Source organism: Phallusia mammillata, chromosome 8 (genome assembly GCF_965637545.1).
Source record: "Phallusia mammillata chromosome 8, kaPhaMamm4.hap1.1, whole genome shotgun sequence".
Lineage (NCBI taxonomy): Eukaryota > Metazoa > Chordata > Ascidiacea > Phlebobranchia > Ascidiidae > Phallusia > Phallusia mammillata.
In genome coordinates, this window is record NC_137259.1 from 3,103,748 (window position 1) to 3,125,779 (window position 22,032).

Genomic DNA, 22,032 nt, shown 5'->3' on the forward strand with positions numbered 1-22,032 from the left:
TTTCAGCCGGTTCTGTTACAAAAAGTTCATTGACAGCAACCAGTAATGCTAACTGGTTCGCTGATCTCATAAAATTCGTGAGACGGTTCTATGGAACCGGCTGAATCCCACCACTGGCTGTATCATACTCCTTGCAGTTATATATGTTTAAAAATCATACTTATCCGTATCCAAAATTTCTAGTTGGTCTGTATTTTCAATTGATTCACAATCAAGGCACGGCATGCACGATTTTAACCTCATTTCGTGTTACTGACAAATTGAAGATTTTTAATGCTATCCGCGCTATATACACGAACAAAAACATAAAATATAAACACAAATGTACAGCTCTGAAAACGGATAAAACTGTAGTTAAAAACTTAATGCTACAAATAAAACTGAAAGTTGAACTTTTGAGAAAGGAATTGAAAACGTCCAGACGAACTCAAAATCAACACTTTACATACCAAAATTAAAAAAAAACAATTTAGCAATACACTAGCATACTAAAAAAAACACCATAGTTTTACAAATCATATAAAAAAAGTAATTATTTTTTACAGTAATTCGAAACTCCAATTTAAACTCCGCAATAACTTACTATTAGGAACGGTTTTTATATTCTAAACTGCTTATTTCGGCATTGAGAGTTTAATAATAGTAAAACAATCCTATGTTGCACCAACGGTAAAATTAAAGATAGAATTAGTAAAAACAGTCCCATATTTTTTGGACGTTAGTGGCATATCAATACATATAAAATGCACATTACACTTATAAATGCCCTTTTTCCTCGTAGGTTTTAAGATTTAATGGTCAACAAGTACAAAGGATAGGCCCTTTCATTTTTCGTGATGGTCAGCATAGCAGATGCATGTTCAGAGATGTTGTCTGGAATCACATCTGCCATAATAACTTGTTTTTCATTGTCGTTACCCCAAGCATATCTCAAAGGTTTTTGGATGTCATTGAAAAAATCCGCGCCTTTATTGCTACCTGCGTCGCTTTGCTCACCTGGAAAAAAACAGTTCAAAATTGCATTTTCCGCAGTAAACCGGACGCTTTGTGTTATATTATGAGTTGAGGTCTTATACACACAAAAGTCGTTTCTTTTTTTACTTCACAATACTTTTAGCTAAACTTTAACTGGTGAAAAACTTACTATTTAATAACTCATTCGGTGTTTAATTCAAGACGTATTCGCCAGGGTAATGGCACACACTACTTACGTTCATAAAAACTGTAGTTGAGAGGTGTAAACCAGACCAATAGCATTAGTATTTATGTTCATTCCGTTAGCGCGAAATCTCCCAGACTATATAGCTTATTTCAAGTGCCGGTTGAGCAAGACGAAAGTTTTAGAAATATACCAGGGGGCACTATAATCATTGAATTTAAAGATGTTAGGTATACTGTACTTGATTGTTGGCTCGGTTCATTATTATAAATAAGTAATTCATGGACACATGAGTACCTGAATTATTCCAACCCGAGCTGCATAAATTGTCAACAGTGTCTTCTTCGACAACGGGATAAAAACGAACGATGTTTTTACCAGAAGAAAATAATTTTTCCTTTTCTGCTTTGATCTTTTGAAATAATGATGGGTTTTTCACTTGTTGCATCTGCGAGAACAAATCTTTTTTAACCGACAGGCACGTTGTAACACAAATTTAATGCGTTTTAAAGTCGCAATTGCCAATACACACAATTCCGGTTAATCGCATAACCAATTAGCCAATCTTCAGTATGCACTTAAACAGATTATTTTATTTACTGATGAAGGACATCATTTACAAAGGGCTAAAAGGCTACCAATACAGTATTCTCGCAACATGCGATTAACCGGGCTCATCTGACAGTATTTCCTGCTACAAGCAAATCACCTTCACAATATTTGGTATTTGAGATCTTGATTTAACTCCTAAACAATCCACAACCATTTGATACTTTTTCGAATCTTCTGGAACAGTTAACAGAAGCCACTTATCAGTTTTTAAGTTCCTCCAGTTGTGTTTCCACTCTGCCACGTAAATGTTAAATTACGACAATACTGTATGAATAATTGGTTTAAAATGAATCTGGTAAATAATATGATAATAAATTTATTGATCTTAACACTTCTTTTGCTAAAGTACAGCTAAAATTCCTGTTTAAAGATCAAACAAAAATCAAACACAGATCAAACAAAACTAAACATCCATTTGGACTTTACTTACCTTCCACCTTAAATTCAGACCTTTTCCCAGACAGATTGAAGAAAGTCAAATCGTTGTTGATTTGTTCCGCACCCTGCTTTACTTCCTTTTCCAGTTTCTGAATCGGATTGGACTTGGCTCCCCCCGATTTAGGACCCTCTTTTCCACTTGAATCCGCTTTCTTCTTTCCGTTCAGCTCCGCGCTTTCCCTTTCCCGATTTGATTCCCCTTGTTCCGACCTTTCCTCACTTCTGTTAACCGTATTTTCCCCCTCACCTGATAACGGCTTAGCTTGTTTTTCCGGTTTTCTTTCTCCCGATCTTCCGTCGGACGCGCGGTCACCTTCTTTTGCTGCTGCTCCCCTCTTATTTTTTTCCTTTTCTTTTTGCTCCAAAGAATCTTTTGACATTTCTTTCGAGGCTTCTGTATTACTTAGCGCCGGTTGTCGATTCTTAGTTTCCGAGATTGGGTTTCTGCCAAAGTCCTGTTTCATCTTTTCGTCTCTTGGTTCTGTTTTTTCTTCATCACTTTTTTCCATTTTTTCCACAGTATTTTGCTCTGATTTTTCAGCTAGATTCTGTTCCGACTTTTTTACATCTGTTTGTTCCGAATTTTCCTCCGATGTACTTCTTGAAAAGCTCTGTGTTTTACCACTTAAAGGTTTACTTTTTCTGGGGGCTGGTTTCGGTCGCTTCGCTTCACTTTCTTTCTTTTCGCCCACTTCATCACTTGCTGCTTTACCTTTTCCCTTATTCCGAATCTGGTTGGAATCGAAATTTGAAATTACGGAACCCAAATCCCTATTTCCCTCATCCATGTTTTCCACTTTCACACAATTTTTTCCCTGTGAAGATGGAGTCGGTAGCTCATCCATTGCGTCTACAAATTTATCGTCGCTATCATTTCCTTCATCTAATTTTGAATCAAGGGATTTCTGCTTGTCGTTAATCTTTTTTTGGCCAGTCTTTTCTACGTCATACGACGGTGATGATGATGTAGTTGCATGGAAAGTGGAACTTGCTTTTGGAGGAAAATCAAACTTCCTTTCATCGTGAGAAAGTCGATCCTCTTCACTGCTACTGCCTTCTAAGGAATCAGGCAAAGAAGTAGTAGAAGCCTTCCTAAATGCCTTTTCCTGTTGGTCCTTTTCACGGCTGTGGTCTCCGGGGATGTATTCCGGCTTGTTTTTCATTTCTTCACGATACCTGGAAATGTCCTTGCTGCCTTCACGAACACCTTTGTCATTTTTAGGTGAATTGCAGTCGTTAGTAGACTCTTTATCTTCTAAAGACTTTGCACCTTTTTCGTTTAACCTTCTTTCCCTATGTCGGTCTCTGGCTCCAGACTTAACTTCTTTTTTCTCCCCACTTTTGTCGTCATCAACATCTGATGTAAGTGGAGAGTCACGTGACTTGTCTGGTCTCGGTTTTTGGTCTTCATCCGATGACCGACGACGCTGTAGTTCCTTGGTTCGATCCCCGTTGTTTTTCTCACCACTTTGCATTTGTTTTGCATCATCAGCTCGGCTAACTGTTGCTGTATGGCTGTAGTCGTATTCGTTATATGGTTTACTCGTATGTGAGCTTTCTTGCTTTTTTGCTTGCTGTGACATTCGAGCTTCACTTTCGCTTGCAGGTCTTCTGTTTGAACTAGCCTCCATGGTGTGATGTTGGAACTGGTTATTTATCCGTTTGTAGTCTTCAAAATCGCGTTGCAAGCCGATCTTAGCATTTTTCACTTTATCTTTCTCACCAGTGAGTTTCGCCCGACGCTCATGTCTGTAAGATATTGATAGCCATGATAAAATTGTCTCCAAATGTTGGAAAACACAAATAGAGCTAGGCCGACACTAGGTTGACAAAATGTAACAAAAAGGTAAAAAAATGGGTATTTTAATCGTTTCTAATTTTTACAATGCTCGAATGGTCAGTTTAAATTTTTTTAATGCTAATCAAAAGCAGATACACCGAATGTGGTAATGAACAATATGTTATACATGCAGCAAACAGCCGAATATGTCACATACCTTCTCATTATGACTTCCAAGACTACATCGTACCGAGTCTCAAAAAGGAAAATGTTGGTCATCCAGTATTTTCCTTGTTCGTCTGTCAAATGAATTTCCTCAACGTAGGTTTCGGCGTTTAGCCTTTCCTTCTTTAAAATTTCTTCGACCAGACGTTTTGCCTGACAAAAAGTTACTAATAAAATACAATTGACAAAGCGGTGAAAGTTATACCACAACCGTATGACAGTTTTATTTTACGCATATGGAATTCCGACAACAAATGGTTAAGAAACAATATTTAAAACAACACCCGCTGTTTAAGGGGTAACCAGAGTTGTAAACGGGCCTGAAACTGTAGCCCGAACCCGAAAGTACAAGCCCGAAACCCGGCCCTAAGCCGAGCCGTTTTAAGAAGCCCGTTTAGGCCCGAAAGTTTGATTGACAGGTCTATACATTGAAACTCGAGAACAGACTAAGACAACAAACACATAGCTAATTTCACGTCAAGTCCAGCATCTGGCTACTTAGCTAGATAAATTTATTCAACAAAATACTGACACAGAGTGTAAAATCCGGCCCGAATCTGGCACGTTTTTTTCGAAGAAATCTAAGCCCGAACCTGACCCGAACCCGGACGGACGGAATAACTCTGGGGGTAACTTATAAATGGGCATGTCTTGGCACACGTTATTATTTAAATTTAAACGTAATAAGCAGTTGATACAATATGTCTATTCGCTTTGGTGTTTGCAATAACTGAAACGAAGCGATCGAAAACATCATCTTAAAAGTCCTGCTGGTGAGGGTTTACAATTTATCTTTCAAATGTTTAAGACATTGCAGACAGTGCAAATGGATTAGAACTCAAAAGTTTCCATCCATGTTGCCAATCTAATTCGTATTAAAACTTTCCAGTTTGTAAAAATCAAACAATTTATATGTTTTTCCTGTACGCACTGTATTACTTTATACACAAAACTGCTCCTTCGGCTTACAATAGGTTGGGCAATTTTTTGTTTTATGTAGACTTTGCTTTGAATTCACCTGTTTTATTCCCTCTGAGCCGTCGGAGCAATATACCAACACTGGTTCACCTTGATTAATGTCACTTCGTGAATACAAAGTTGGGTCCACAGAAGATTCGGCAGGCAGTAAACTAAAAACTAAAAAAATAGTGTTTAGTTAATACTAAGCGATGCTGTGTACACATGATGGTACAGATTGGTCAGTAAAATACAACAAATCTATTACATTGTGCCTACAAAGCACAAGTTCAAAAAGTTACAATGTATTATTACTAAAAACAAAAACACTTTAAATTATTATATTGTATTCATTGTGTGGGATACAAAAAACATGTCGAAAAATGATACTAAATATACTTTGTAAAAAACAAACAATTTTAACGGAAATAAACGTACTTTGCAGTCTGGGAACTGAAACAAAAACAAGTTTTAATATTAAATAATTTTTCTGGGTAGTTAGTACAGCCTGGTAAACTTAGATTACAAAAAAACTGACCCGGTTCCTTGCTTCTAAGCAAAATCCGTTCAAAGGTTCCAATGATACCTTTGTCGAAAATCACAATTCGAACATCCTTCAGATGTTTTGGATTCTTTGAAGAAAATTTGTCAATCGCAGCTTTTATCAAACATGCCACTCTGTCCACAGCTATACGCATATTCCCTGAAAAGCAATTTATTATTTTACACTAAACCATAAATTATAATTCGTAAATTCTGTTTTAAGGACATGGCCGTTTCTATGGGTTGCAAGCCGTATTGTTATGAATGACAACGAAACAAAACATAGCACGCCACACCTAAAAGCAGTACGGTTTCTTGAAGACCTAGCGAACTGTTAAACTGTATTTGTGGATTAAGTGCATAATAAAAGACAGTTTTTCGTTGAACCCTATTACTAACGACCAAGCAATTCTATACTTCTTTTAGTATGAAAACAGTTTGCCAGTTTGGTACTTTCACAAAATAAAAACCAACTAATATCTCTGTTTGTCTTGAGACTAGAGCGAGCAGCATTTGTACTAAGGTAAAGCCACCAAGCTTCGCACAATTTTTGAAATGATGACCGAATCGGCAATAAAATAGGCACTTCGATGACTCATTGTGAGTAAAAGCGCCCAAGCGAGTGTTAAAATCCAAAAAAAACAAAAGCCTACAAAATACGAACCGGTTCCAATAGCCGGAAGTCCAATCGAGGTAAACTTCCTTTTCTCTGCTTCCTTTAAAGTGTCTACTATCAGATCGACAACATCTTGGTCATTCCAGGGGTGCGGCATAGCAATGTGCATGATGTGTTTAGCTGGTAATTTACCACCAGAAGTAACACGAATGTCTTGATTCCATTTAAGATTTTTCGTCCAACTCTGACAGTCTTGTTTTATCTTATAGCCTCCTTTTTTCAAAATATTTTGCGCGACTTGACCTAGAAGCGAATTCCAACTAAGTTTACTGAAGTCAAACACTTTTTGAAAAATAAGTTAAAACGTGTCATCGAAAATAAAAAGTGAATTGTTGATTATTTAAATACAGACAATGCCACTACAGTAAACCTCGGATTATTATTGGGCCACAAAACTTGTCCGGGTTAGGCGAAGATCCGGTATTCCGGTTTAACCGATGTCGTGCTGTTTCTAGGCTTTCATTATTTGGGCCGTGATTGGTCGGTTCAAATCACCTTAAATGGGATCAGAACCGACATAATTATAACAACAATAATACAAATTTTTGCATTAGGTGCCTAAAAATCACCAGGGTGAAGATTCAGGTTAACTAATTCGGATAAACTGAAGGGTTTTGGTAAAAAGGGCCTTACAAGTCGCATGTGCCTTACATTTTATGTGAGTTAGGAGAAGATCCTAGTAACCGGGGTTTGGTGTATTTCCTTGTTGAAAAAAACACAGCACAAACCTACCGTTAAAATTAAAAAAGGAATCGGATGGATTGACTATTGCATCGCATCTTTCCATAGTAATATCGCCTTCTTTAACTGTAACATTCACATTTTGTGCTCTTAGCTGGGACGTTTGGGCAGTCGTTGGTTGCCTAGTGATTGGGGCTCCATAAACACTTGAGGCATAACTAGAAGAAGCCTAAATAACCATATGTTTTGTTTTGAAATATTCACCTCTATAAAGTAATACATTCTGCAATTTTATTGCATTACAACATATATAAAGATCGAATATTAAAATGTTTTATTGAGAACACCAAGCAATTTTGTATTTCCTTTCTATTTCTTTATATAGCACAAAATAATATAACAGTTAGTTACAGCAGATGTCTTGCGTAACTTAGGGTGGTAGCAAAATGTACCTTTGCTGATTGCAAACTCAATTTTACAGGAATCGAAACAGTCTGAAGGGCTGATTGCAAGTGTTGTAACACAGCGTAGTCCATAATTTCCACCAGGTCAATCTGAAAAATGAGGTGCTATAATGACCACAAAGCACGTAATTCCTTCTACAAAAAGCCTTTTTGGACAAATTGTGTTGCTCTGCGTTTTCATAAAACAGCAGGTGCCACCTTTCTCTAAACATTTTGATCATTCAAACTTATTTTTTATGAAAAATTCGGCACTAACACTTTTGCAAAAACGTTTTCTTTCTTCATTACAATACCGTAATGGTTGACTATGTAATTTGGAACAGTAAGTACGTTCATAGGTTTATTGGTGAAAATAAGAGCCGAAATAGACGTAAAAAGCGACATGTTTTATTGTTCAAACGTTCTGATGGTGGCATGAGCATTTACCAAAACGTTTGAACAATAAAGCACGTCGCGTTTTAACAACTATTTAGGCCAGAGGTTCCCAACCGGTGAGGAATTCCTCCCTAGGGAGGAATTTTATGAGTTCAGGGGAGGAATTTTATGAGTTCAGGGGAGGAATTTGATAAAAACTGTAAAAAAATACATTGGATATGTTACAGAATATTTTTGTGTGTACATTAGGGATGTCCATTATAATTTGGATCCGGTTCACATTTGGAACCGGTTGTAAAGGATTCTGAAATGGACATATCTAATTATAGGGTCTATTTCAAATTCCTGTTATAATTGTTTTTCGTCTGATGGGGAGGAATGAATAGTTCGAAAATGGGCAAAGGAAGGAATGTAACAAAATGGTTGGGAACCATTGATTTAGGCCGTTCTTTTCTTCTTTTTTTTGAGTTCCAACAGTAGAAGTCACAAAAACTTTAAAAAATACCACGATTGTCAATAATTAACCTTTGCTTTTAGTTTCTTCTAATAAACTCACCCTTGTGATGTTGGATCGGGATCGAAGGTTTTGAAAATAGCTTTCAATCGCACAAACAATTATTTTCGCACATACGTCGCTTTTTCCACCGAAAATTCCACTGCTAATTGCTGGAAGAGCAATGGACGTGGAACCATCACGATCAGCAATTTGAAGAAGTTGGAGAATACCTAAGCGTAGCTGTTGTCGTGCGTCGTGGTCTTTTGTGTAATACCATCTGTGTAGAAAGTTAGTGTCATACCAAAAAATTGTCTGGGCGTAGTGAAATTTCCAAACAAATTGGGTGCTTGGTCGTAGGACTTGTATTCATTAACCTCTGGCAGTTGTGTTTTAAAACACAGAAAGGAATGCATATAAAGACATTATTATATCGTAATCTTTGTGTAACTGCCATAAAAAACCTTTGCAGGTATTTCCTTATAGAACACAGCAGAAAAATCAGTCCATAAAATGCTCACTAGTAGCAATCATGAGCCTAATAATGGTTCCGCAATACAGAATTTAAGATAAGACACACGATAATTTGCTACAAACATTAAACTTTATGTCAATATTTGTATATCACACAGAGAAATTATTACACTAACAGGTGTTGTATGTTTACAATTCTGCGAATGGTAAAAGCTGAAGGCAAAAAAATGAGGCCAAAAGTAATGACATTGCCTTATATTACTGGTGCCAAACTTTAAACTTACTAAAAAGGGCAAGTTCCTGTAATGGCAAATACAAAAAGGTGTGACATATCAATGTACCTTGGACCAAAAACGTGTATTATTGTTTTGCACGGAAGCCTGCCATTGCCAGCAGAAGTGCGCACAGCTTGGCCAGGAAATAGACGACCGTAATGGCGGGCAATGTCGTCCATTTCTTTTTGAATTTCCCAGCCGCCTGGAGAGACAAAAAGTTGCCAAATAAATACTGTTACATTTCTAATATAATGCTGGGTTGCAAAGCAAAATATACATGTAACTACACCTTTGTTTAATATGCTTCCTGAAATTCCACCCAATAACTTTAAATCTTCATTCGACGCGTTGACGATTGCGTCACAATGGTGGTCTGTGATGTCAGTTTTAACAACGCGCACGATGATGTCAGAATATGACGTCGAAAGTTTTCCTTCATATACTACGCCGGAATGTGGGGTCTAAGATACAACAGGGGTGATTGTTTCTCAGAAACATTTTAAAATGACGGCCCAAAATGAAGTAAAAGGCGACAAGCTTTATGATTCAAACGTTTCGGCAAATACTCATGCCATCATCAGTAATACGAAGGCCACATCAGTTAAACCCGTTTATCTCCACTTGAGTCACTTAAAATAAAGATGAGCAAGATGCGATACAAGCGCTGCATGTCGCATTTTACGTCTTTTTGGTCGCTATTTTCATCATTAACCTTGTGAACAGATCGGTACATAGTTTTCCATTTTTAAAGCCAACCGTTTTTCTCTTTTTTAAGTTGGGTTAATTTTCCCATTTTTAAGTAAGGTAGTTGGTACAGAATTTACATGTTTAGAAAACACTATACCTGAGACAAAGGTTGCTCAGATTTGGATCCTAAAGCAACAGAACATTTTGTCTTCGACCAAATCTCCTCGAAAAGCCGTTTACCACTTTCCGAATTCAGAAATTCAATATCTTCATCGTTGACAAGTTTCTGTCGTTCAGTTGTCAACTGTGGAGCAATCTCACTTACCCAATGTTGCGCTAAAATTAAAAAAAAAATTAAAGGAGTATTTACTAAAAATCTTATGTATATCTTAATGGACCCGGGTCACGAGTAAAGTCGAGTAAAGTGACAAATAAGTCCAGCTTTAGTCGAGTTTGGGGATCGTAACTCGATTTTGAGTTAACTTTTGTAGAGTCCGAGACCCAAAATTTGTTTTTGCCAGTTGTGAGAATGCACGAGTCGAGTCAAGTCATTATTATAAGTGATTCGAGTCACAACAGAACGAATACCTAAATAGAATCTGACTTTCGCATGACTCCAGTACGTTCCCGGGAACACGACACAACATTGAAATCACATCAACAGAAAAATCTGGTAGAGCTACCAACGTAAGAACTCACAGTAGCCAGGATTGGGAATTTCCGATAAGTGGCGCAACGAAGCACAGGCGTTTACGGTGACGTTTAATTGCTGAGGCAGCCATTTGCGGGAATTTGCTGACTTAGCAAATATTGTCACCGTAAACGCCTGTGCTCTGTTGCGTCACCTATCGAAAATTCCCAAACCTGGCTACTGTGAGTTCTTACGTTGGTAGTTACACCGAAAAATCTAACCTCTTGTGGCAGCATTTGTTTCGCCGGTCAACTTCACGCCACCATCGGTTATCTGCAATTCCACCTCCTTGAAAATCCCACTTTCAGTTTTGCTGTACTTCACAAACCACGGGATCAGCTCTGAATCCAGTTTGAAAAAATTTCCACTTGTGTTTTGCGGCCGCAGCTGCAAATTTCCGACTACGGCGTATGATTGATGTTGGTGGCTTGATGAGGGGGTTTTCCTCTGACGTTCCTGGTAGTGTTTGGTCCAATCCGCCAACGTATAAGAACGCTCGGCTTCTTTTGTTTTTGCTGCTTTCTGCAAGTTTTACAATAAACTGATTTTCAAGTTATCTTAAGCTTCAAACAGTACACACTGTTTCGATCTATAAAGTCTCATCAGTGCAGTTGGTGATAAGGCATTGGTATTTGCTGATGAAATCTTACAGGTCGCAACAGTACATACTGTCTAAAGCTAATCTATTATTGGCCTAATGCTTTTATATTGTTATTTTGTTGGTAGATCTACAAGTCACTTATATTCTGCTATTTAAGTCACACTTTATTTGTTTTTGTTCCCCATATTTTAGTATTACTGGTCTGGTTAAGTTTATCTTTTAGTTTCTGTGATTGTTATTATTTTGTTTATTTTACAAAACCATAACAGGTTTTTGTACCCGAGTGGCTGCACAACATGGGTTAAGAAGAACCTTTCCTCCGTTCAGCAGATATTTTGATTACCGCTATGTGCTAATTTGGTATCATTAATATTCACAACAATTTTTTAGCAGTACATTGTCTTACCTTAAAAATTGCGATGACATCATCGATTTGTCCACGATAACCTGACACAGTGACATTACCCATCTTCATGTCATTCCACCTAAATAGGCAGACAACACATAACGTTACTAGTGATGGGACGGGTACATGGTACTCGGTATCGAACGATTTCAGTGGTATCGATCCTCGTACTCGGTATCGAAATATTTTGTCTCAGTTTTCGATACCAACGTGCGAATACCGAAGGCCGGTTTACACCATAAGAATACAGGCAACTTTATGACAATATTTGCTTCGGACAGCACAAAATCGGAAAAAACGTTCCGCCAGGTTACGTACATTTTTTCGCTGTCGTATGGAGATTACATTTTTCTGCATGTGTGTGTGTACGCCTGTACCCCTACCATGGCAGACAAATTAACCAGTGATATTCAACTAAGTACAAAACTGTACTTAAGTACTCGATACTCGTACTTGGTATCGAGGGTATATACATGTGGTACTCGTACTCGGTACTCGCTTCAAAACCTGGTATCATCCCATCACTAAAAGTTACTGCCAAAGAACTGGTGTAAATATAATACATCATGCAGACGTTTCAATATTCTCTGTTGATTTTATAGAAAATGATGGGATATATGATGAGTTTTTTTTTAATTTCAAAGCCTATGTGATTAAACAGAAGATACCATTTACTGTTATGCAATTAACCACATTTATCAGTAGGTTACCATAATGTCAAACACTCTTAATCTTAATGATCAGTAAAACAAATTAATTTATTCATAATGATGTGTATAACAAATTAATTTATTCTTAATGATGCATACAGCAAATTATTTTTTTCTGAATGATGTGTATAACAAATTAATTTATTTCTAATGATGTGTATAACTAATTATTTTCACACAAATGATGTGTATAACATATTACTTACCTTACAAAAGCCTCTGCCATTTCATTGGGACCTGTTTGAACAGCAATTAAATCCTCAGCATCATTATCCCAACCCTGATCTGATCTTACTGCACTGATGTCGTCAAAATTAAAGAATTCAGTCTTGGTGGACAATTGTGAGAGAAATTCTTCAACTCGTTTGAAACAATTTTGTTCAAACTCAGTTTCAGACTCTCGATATTTATCCTCAATTTTCTTGAAAGAAAAATTAAACAGTTTACATAATGCAACCAATTTAGACAATTAGGTGGCTGGTGCCATTGAGTAGTGTAAAAAAAATGAAGCTTGGATTCAATGACAAACTAAATTTTGTATTTGACACTCATTACTGGCTGAAAACACATAATGTTGTCACAGAAGTCGATTTGTGTCTTCAGTGTGATGAAATAGACTGCTTTTTGTATTGCATAAAATAAAACTTGGAATTTTTCACAGCACAAGTGTTTAACAGCATTATTGCCATAAATGAAAAAAAATGGCATGGCAAATATGAAAAAATGCTTGCAGCTATTTAATAAACAACAACTGTAGCACAGAGTGATACAAAGCCCCAGAGGTAAACCATTGTATTGCGTTGTGTAAAACGTATTACAACTATTACTGTGCATTAGTAATATGTGTCAAATGTAGAAAAGTACTGCTAAGTGTTTTGACAAAATGACCTTATAAGACCTTATTGGTCGAAACAGTGTGCACTGTCTGCAGCTTACAATTAATCGTTATGATAAAAATACCTTATTTTTGGACAAGATGCATTTCACAACATAAAACATAGAAAATCCCTCAACCATGTTGGCACGTTTTTTCAGTAACTCCAATTTGACACTATTGAAATTTTTTTTCAATTCATTAAATACTTCTGGTGAAAGATGGACAAACTCCATCACATCATAAGGAACAGAAGGTTTAAACTCAAAAGTGATTTCTCCATTTGAATCTGAAATTAAAACCATTTGTGGCAAGCACTAAAACCAACACATCACCACCGTTGTTATTGTTGCAATTTTAAATGTATGCTTGATGCATTCAATATTGATTGCATGGTTAATTTTGGGACTGGCATTTGCATGGTTAAATACATGAGTTGCATTGGTTTACCCAGGTCGCTTACAGGGCCATGTTCACTTCTCAAATTGTTTGAAAATGGTAATTTTAGGTCCCATTTTGCCATGGACAGTAAACAAATAATACAAGTCACAACACAATTTCATAAAAAGCCACCAAAAGCACCAACATTGGCCTGGTTTGTATTTTGTTTAACAAGCCTGAAGCCACACTGAAGCTAAATCATGTGTATATATGTATATGTGTTAATAATTGATTTTAACGTGTTAACCACAAAGGTCAGCTTACCATCTGATTTCTTCTTTATTGCTAAAGACTTGGTTCCACTGGAGCCAGGAATTTGTTGATAGGCCATTGAACCACTGTGGCTATACTCCACATCCATTCCTTCATCACTGGAAGGAGCATTTTGTTCTTTTGGGACATGTTTGGAAAGTTTAGTCTTTTCTATTGCACTTCTTGATTCTTCTACACATAAATGATAAGTGATAAGAGGAGTGGTTTTTAAAGTAGGTGCCAGTGCCCCATGAGGGCATTTGCAATGATGAATGCCACACTTGAGAACAAACAAACAATTAGGGTGTCCTCAAATTTAATCTGTGTAGTTGTAATGTAATGTATGAGTTTTATCAGCATTTTTAAACCACCAAGCTGTTAAAAGGCAGTACAGAAAAAAGTTTGAGTAAAATGATTACGCCATGTTTTTGGGCGAAATTGAATTTCACAGAAATTTGCAATAAGATATGCACAGACTGATTAAAATGTGCAGAAAGATGATAATTAGGTCATAATTGAAATATACATTGAAATATATGTAAAAAAAAATTTCAACTTTTAAACTTTGTGAAACCTTTAAGTTAACTGTTCAGTTAACCAGTCAAAACCTAAACCATGATTTCTTGAATAAAAACATATCATTAGATGAAACTGGAAACAAAAATTACCAAAAAACAATATGTAGATATATATTTGTGTGACAAATATTGTGGTATTCAGCCAGTTCACACCAGTTCTATAGAACCGTCTTACAAACTTTTATTAGATCAACGAACCGGTTAGCATTACTCATTACTGTCAATTGACTTTTTGTATCAGAACCAGCTGAAAAAAAAGACTTTTGCGATGGAACCGGCTGACAAAAAAATTGAATCCCACCACTCATTTGATAAAAATAGACATATATGTAAATGAGCATGTATATACATAGATCCCAATATCATTTTGTCCATCCTTATATTAACAATTTTTTAAAGATAGTTGTTAATGATTTTATTAAAAACACAGTTATGTTTTTTTAGAACATAAATTAAACACATTTACATACTTTTTGATGTGCTTTGGGATTCCATATCAGGGGGTGATGATGTAGAATTGGGATAATACAAGGAAAAATTTGCATCATCACCAAAAGTTGTTTTTGCACTTTTGTTGTTCTCTAACACGTTTACTAAAAAACTGGCATCTGAAATAAACAATATAGTCAAGTACTTGATGTGGTGGCTGTAACTCATTAAGCCAGTGGTTCCCAAACTTTTTTCTTTTAAGGCGCATTTTAGAAAACACAAAAATTATTTGGCGCACTTCGAACATTTGAATAAAAAATATATTTGAATTTTTTTATTTCAGTTTAAAATGGCACAGCAAATTAGCTGACAAAGGCACTAATTATGAGGTCATAAAGCCACTATACAGGTCACTCTCATAGTTAAATAGCCTAGTTGAACATCTCAGAGACGTGATCATGTTAGCCTAGTGGTCTAAGCACCTGGTACTACTACTCTACTTGATTGATTTTAATTTCAATATTTTTTGTGGCACACCTAATGACATCTCGCGGCACACCAGTGTACCGGGCGCATAGTTTGGGAACCACTGCATTAAGCAAACAAAATTATGATTTAGAATTCACTTCAGTTTAAGTTAAGTAAACACATTGGATTAAAATGAAATAACTGCCAAAACAGATGTATTACAACTATTCTTTTTTGATGATCAAAATGGCTGTAAAAAGCGGCATGCTTTATTTTTCAAATGTTGCGTCAAATGCTCATGTCATTATCAGTGATATGAAGTCCACATTAGTTACACTTGTTTACATACACTTGAGTCATGTGAAGGAATGATAAAAAGGTGCGAACAAGCATCGCATGTAAACGATAGTTATATTCTTCCTTATATATTATAATATATACATAATTATCAAACTTTTCGATTGAAAAATAGCATACAATGGTAATTTTCCATGTAAACCAATGCAACTTTGGAGTCAGATCTTTGAACAGATGTAATTTCACATAGTAAGGTGTTTTTAAATACTCTTTCAATGTCTTCATCAGTGACATAGGAGGGTAGATTGTCAATCCTCACACAATCACTGTGGCATAAGCTTTCCATCTTAAAAATAATAGTGTCGTCATGTGTTTTTTTATTTCTTTATGGTTTAGTTTCCGAACCTTCAGGAGTTTATCTTTGAACTTCATTTTTTTCATTTCAGCCTTCAAAAAATCAATGTCTAAAAACACATAAAAGTGTTATTGAAACCAAAATCAAGACATTTGTTAGCAGAACCAAAAAGATGTGTTAGCACTAACAACCAAAGTTCAATTTACAAAAATTTAAACTTAAAAATACAAAAATTACTGTAATAACAAGCATTATTTAGGTTTATATCATTTTGGAAAAATTGTTTTTTAACTCTTATTTTTTTACTTGCATTACTTTTATTGGCATAAGTACATGCAATGAAATTTAACAAATATTTTAAACATGTTACAGATCTTACAGCTTAGATCAGGGGTTCTAAAACTGGGAAGCAAGCCCCCCTAGGGGGGTGTGAGGGGCTCGCAAGGGGGGCGCAGGACAATCTGGCTGCAAGTTGTTTATGAATGCATTGGAATATGTCGGCGCTGATTTCAAACTTATTGTTTAAAGTAAACACGTCATTACTCTGAAATGGATGTCCTGTTGTACTAACCAAACTTTTTTCAACTGTGGGCCGGATACGTTTAATACTAATTTGCGCGTGCTGCATAGTTTACATGCCCTAGTGCCATCTTCTCAAAACTAGCCCATGAGGCAATTTTTATAGGGGCGCCAAGATATGGTCTTTTTAAAAACCCATTTAAAATCTGTTAAATTGTATAGTTCGTCTCTTCTTACAAGCAATGCTTGTATATTACGTCACAAATAACACTATAAGGCAATTGTTTGCGCACAATTAACACTTTTTGTTTTATCTGTGACATAATAACTGGCTTTGGATCAATCCTGGGCGTTGCAATCCTATGAAAGTCGGTAATATTAATTTTACACGTCGTAGCAGTAAACTTTCGTAAGGAGTAGATTAATTTTTGACAGTAACAAAGTTATCAATACGTTTTGGCAAACCTAAAAAATAGGATCACTGGCCGTAGTTTGGTGACCCCTGTACTATGTAGTCGGCTGTGTATTCTTTATTTGTTTGTAATTTCGCATTAGAGATTGCCTTGACTTTGAGTGAATCAACATTTTCTGGGCAAAATATGCGTAGTTTGGAAGAATAATGGCAACGTGGCTCTGTGCACGCGCGCAAAAAAAGTTTTTTTCACAACTTATCAGTGTTGAAGTGGCTTTTTCTAACAATTGAAAATAACCTGACAGCAGCTTAAGGCGGACCTACAATGTATGTTGTTTTCAAAAAAACAATACAAGCATCATCAGTGCTAACGTTTTTAGGGGGGGCGAAAGAATAAATAAATAGTGTCAAGTGGAACACAACCAAAAAAGTTTAAGAACCCCTGGCTTAGATCATTCGAATGCAACAGCTTATTGCAACCCACCTATTTCACGATCGTAAATTACTCTAAATTTTTCTTTCGAGCTGATAACTGTCGGGCTGGGTAGAAAATCCATTTTCTTTCCGCTCATCCTTTCCAACTTTGACAAATACTCTCTTAAGTCTTTGGGTTTAACATTTCCAGCACCCTGTAAAACACACTTTAAGTTGTAAAAAGGTACTTTAGGCAAGGAAAACTACACATAAGTATGGACAATTCAGAATATTTTATTATTCATTAATAATTAAGTTGAGTTTAAAATATCGAACCCATTTCTGTTAATTTTAAATTTGTTTTTCTCGGACATTAGGTATTTTGCACTTAAAATCTGTATTAAGCACAATAAGCAAACTAATGTGAATAGTGAATCATCAAATTTTGACATGGTTCTGCACAACAGACTTCATAGTTTGCACCAAAACTTGACAAAGCTACCTAACTATTTCAACCGTTGAAAGTCTTGCCACAAATTTTTTGTCATAGCTGACAAAATATTACATTCAGTCGTCTCAAACTGTAAACGAATTTAGTCTATTCCAGTAATTTTTTAGTTATTTTTGTGGTGCTGAAAAAAACATTTGTATTAAATTTACTGCCAGAGAATCTGTTATTGAAGAATAAATTAATTTTGCCAAACCTGAAATTTTAAAAACAAACCAATATTGTGTGAAACTGTTGTTTCTCGAATCGCTATCTATTCAAAAGTATGACCCATTCTATTCACATGTCGAATGTTTCTGTCAGTGAAGTCAATTTAGACACCTAGGCATTCACTTTTTTTACCAAGTGCTTATATATACCATATAGCTCAGATGACAACCTGCTTTGATGATGACAACAGTGATTGTTGAAACATCTGCATAGTGTATTCTTCATACATAAGTTCTCTAGCAGTTATGTCTTTGATTAAATCACTATTTAAATGCATAGTGTTCCTTATTATAAATGTAACTTACTGTAAGAAAAAATCCAGTGGGATGAACAGGTGGAACTTGCTTTATTACTACATTCCATTTCATTTGGTAATGTTTATTCAGTTGTTGAATCATAAATTGCTTTTCTGTAAGAAAGGAGCATATTGCGAAAACATTAAACTATCACACAAAACAGTTTTATTGTGCCACACGTAAGCAATAACTATTGATATTTTGGTCATCTATGTGTAAAAACAAAACAAGTTTTACCATCAGTATTAAGTTCTTCTATTAGGAAACCATCCGTTATTTTTAAAACCTCATGTCCATAGCTTAGATTATCGTCAACAATACTTTGAAAATCCTTTTTAGAGATCTGTTGGAAGTTTTTTGCACAGAATAGATGGAATCTAAAAATACAAAACACAAACCAATAACAAAAACCTTAACTTTACTGAAGCCATTCTTTAAAAACTAACCTTTATATAAATGAAAACCCTTATATATGAAAAGAAACTTTTTTAGTACTACCCCATCCACCCTTGAGAATTTCTAGACAACTTACAGTCAAACACGTGCCTGACTTTTTACAGTTTCATGCTTTGCACATACACATTAAAGAAACAGGTCCTTTTAGCATTGTTACCTTTTTCCTTTTTGAAACACTGATGGATGAGAAAGTAACAAGTCACTCCAGGACTTTACATCCAGATCATAATCAACATCCACTTTAGATTTGGCCATTTTGCTGCTGTCAGTATTTATTTAGTCAATTTCATGTATGTGTTAAATCATACTCGGAAACAACCTACTGTTTTTCAAACAACAACCAAAATATAAACTAGAAGGGTGGCTTACCACATATTGCCCTTGCATATACACTATAGCATATTTTGAAACATTAATATATTTCCTACACTTATTTATATTGGGTCCCATATCATCCACTGTCTTTTATAACCTTGGTTGTTTCTGCAAGCACAAACTCATGGGTCCCCCACAAATGCAAAGTTGTAAATAATGCACTTTAAGAGATAACAATGAGAAAGTTTGGTATTGTTGAGTCAAACACAGTGATTGGCACTGTGCACATTTAAATATGCTATATCCTGTACCAACTATTTAAATTCATTTCATTCATACACTTTTGAAGGTTTTTTTAATTTATGGTCTATCTGAGAAAAAAAGTGTTACGTTTCATTTTATTCAGACACCTTTCAAAAAGTCACCTATTTTAGGGGGTTAGCGGGGTAACTAATTGGGTTCAACACTCAAAAAAATAAAATGTAAAACCACAATGACCCAATCAACAGTCAAATTCATTTTTATCCAAATCGGACAATGTTTAAAATTCTGACCACTAGAGGTGTTATTAGCAACATTCGTTAACGCTTCTGACGTCATAAAGCTGTTAACACCCCTCTGTTGGCATGTGCAAAACCGTCCACCAAGTTTTGCAGAAACACAAGTAGCATGTGTTCTGTTGCCTATATTATACCATTACGCCACATAAATCTTTCGTTTGTGGTGCGCAGCAACATACTAAAACGTTTTATACTTTGGGGGCTAGCGGGGCAAATGACCATATCTATCATCTGTAAAAGTTTCATCCAAATCCATCAAAGATTTGATGCCAAAAGTGCATGGACAAACTTCGGCGGAAAAAAGAAAAAAAACTGAGTGAAATCAAGATGCGTCCCCTTCAGGGAAGGGAACCCATAACAAGTAGAAATGTACTAATAAAAATGTTGATGACCAAGCACTAAAGAATGTAGATTAGGGCTTGTACTAAAGAGACTTTTCAGTGATAAGATATAACATTGACCAGTACCTGAGATAATCAAAAACCCAGTGTACAGAACAGACCAAACTGAAATTAACCAACATATGATTATATGAGCCTTGACATTCTAAATTCTATGAGCACTGACATTCTACAAGGTTTTTGCATCATTTTCTAGCAAGGACTCTACTAGTATAACAGATATAAGAGTAAAACAAGATACCTGCAACATAGGTTTTGCACACTGATATTTGTATTACGCTGGTGTAAAGATAGCATATGCACAAAAAAACTGTTATATTATGGGTTGTTTTTAACACAAATCACACTTTTACTGAGAATCCTGTTTACCGACTAGAAGGTACGGTGATGGCATAACGGTGAAGCTTAACAAAAAGCGAAACGATTTTTTTCTTTTTTCTGTTTAAATGAGTTTGCTTGAAGGGAAATTCCCTGTTATCGTTGGGCGATTTTGTAATCAGTCAACCGTTACTTAACATTTACTGCAAAAATAAAAGTTTTGCGCATAAAAAATGAATCAAAGAAAATATACAAACTTTGTTCAGGAACTTTTAAGAAATCTAGAAGGCGTGTTTAGCGTAAGTGTCATGCCATTTTTTCATGTTTATCTTTATTAAATAATCTATTTCTTGTTTCATTTGTTTCATTTGAAAATACTGAAGTCCAATAGTTTACTAGGTTGATCAAAAATCCTTTCCAGAGAGCTTGTTTTTGGTGATCATGTTTTGTAAACATTTTTGAAAATCTTAAGTTTTCTTAGATTAATGTTTAGTCTTTCTAAAATTGCAAACTATTACAAACAGTGGATGATAATATAGATCATATAGTGTATGTGCAAGCGCAATATGTGCTAAGCCACCCTTCTAGTTAACACTTTTTTTCCCAGATAGACCATAAACTTAAAAAACCTTAAAAAGTGTATGAATGGAATGAATTTAAATAGTTTGTACAGGATGTAGCATATTTATAAATGCTCAGTACCATTCACTGTGTTTGACTTAACAATACCAAACTTTCTCATTGTTATCTCTTGAAGTGCATTATTTACAACTTTGCATGTGTGGGTGACCCATAAGTTTTTGCTTGCAGAAACAACCAAGGTTATAAAAGACATCCTTGTCATAACAAATGTAACGAATCCATAAACGTCCAGTTTTTGCTTCTGTAGAGATAAAAGAAATCAGAAGCGTTACTTGATTCGTGAAAGTTAAAGGAAGAAATTGCCGAGTCATAAGTTTCCGCGCAAAATACCCTCAAGTATTGGGTTGTGTGATCTGAAGCAAATAAGCTAAAAATTAAAAATTATTATCACTTAACGCAGTGGTTCCCAACTTTTTTCGATGAATTCCTCCCTTAAAACATTTCCATTCCTCTCTAATATACTACGTAGATGCTAAACCATTAAAAAAAATTGGTCTTTTATCAAATCCGTAAGTCATATTCCCAGAGCTTATTTAAAGTTTTACAGGTCTGTTTACAAATCACATTTAAAAATTAAAATAAATTCCTCCCCCTCAACTTTTAAAATTCCAGGAATTTTTAGGTGGTTTGGAACCACTGACTTAACAAGACACTAGACTTGATGGCGATATTACCTGGTGTAAAATGGTAACATAAGGCAGGGGTCACCAAACTACGGCCCGCGGGCCGGATCCGGCTTGCGAGGTCATATCATCCGGCCCGCGACCACACTTTTGGGTTTGCCCAACCGTGTTAATAAATTTGTAACAATCAATAATTATTCTACTCCTTACGAAAGTTTTCCTGTCGCCATATGTAGATTGCCTAGTTTCATAGGATTCGCCCCGGATTGGTCCAATGCCAGTTTGTTACGTCACAGACAAGACTACAAGTGTTAATTGTGTGCAAACAATGGCTTTCTTTTGTTACTTGTGACGTAATATACCAGCATTGCTCGTAGAATAAGACTAACTATACGATTTAGCAGTCGCATTACCAGA

The 22,032-nt window shown here is 35.7% G+C and overlaps 1 protein-coding gene across 2 annotated transcripts; it reads right to left on the bottom strand.

Annotated features, from left to right (window-relative positions):
- Positions 1–169: 169 nt before the first annotated feature.
- LOC145204782 (uncharacterized) lies at positions 170–19,096 on the bottom strand. 2 transcript variants are annotated; one of them, XM_080077374.1, is made up of 26 exons: positions 18,914–19,096; positions 18,538–18,677; positions 18,310–18,413; positions 17,357–17,501; positions 15,992–16,050; positions 15,767–15,932; positions 14,863–15,000; positions 13,827–14,003; positions 13,208–13,410; positions 12,454–12,668; positions 11,538–11,616; positions 10,752–11,052; positions 9,997–10,175; positions 9,442–9,613; positions 9,219–9,354; positions 8,467–8,683; positions 7,524–7,625; positions 7,123–7,300; positions 6,379–6,633; positions 5,710–5,874; positions 5,233–5,351; positions 4,207–4,367; positions 2,202–3,958; positions 1,869–2,005; positions 1,457–1,607; positions 170–996 (listed from the first exon to the last, which is right to left on the bottom strand). In XM_080077374.1, exons 1-26 carry the CDS (start codon positions 19,009–19,011, stop codon positions 785–787), a joined length of 5,766 nt encoding a protein of 1,921 aa, XP_079933500.1. In that variant the 5' UTR covers positions 19,012–19,096; the 3' UTR covers positions 170–784. The 2 variants fall into 2 exon arrangements, with proteins under 2 accessions (XP_079933500.1, XP_079933499.1); XM_080077373.1 differs by having other exon boundaries at positions 13,827–14,006.
- Between the last annotated feature and the right edge of the window lie 2,936 nt (positions 19,097–22,032).

Coding starts and splice junctions, on each gene's coding strand:
- LOC145204782 (XM_080077373.1), bottom strand. CDS start 19,011: ATGGCCAAATCTAAAGTGGATGTTGATTATGATCTGGATGTAAAGTCC. Junction 18,414..18,537: donor AGAAGAACTTAATACTGATG/GTAAAACTTGTT, acceptor CCTTTCTTACAG/AAAAGCAATTTATGATTCAA. Junction 5,875..6,378: donor ACTTCCGGCTATTGGAACCG/GTTCGTATTTTG, acceptor ATTGCTTTTCAG/GGAATATGCGTATAGCTGTG.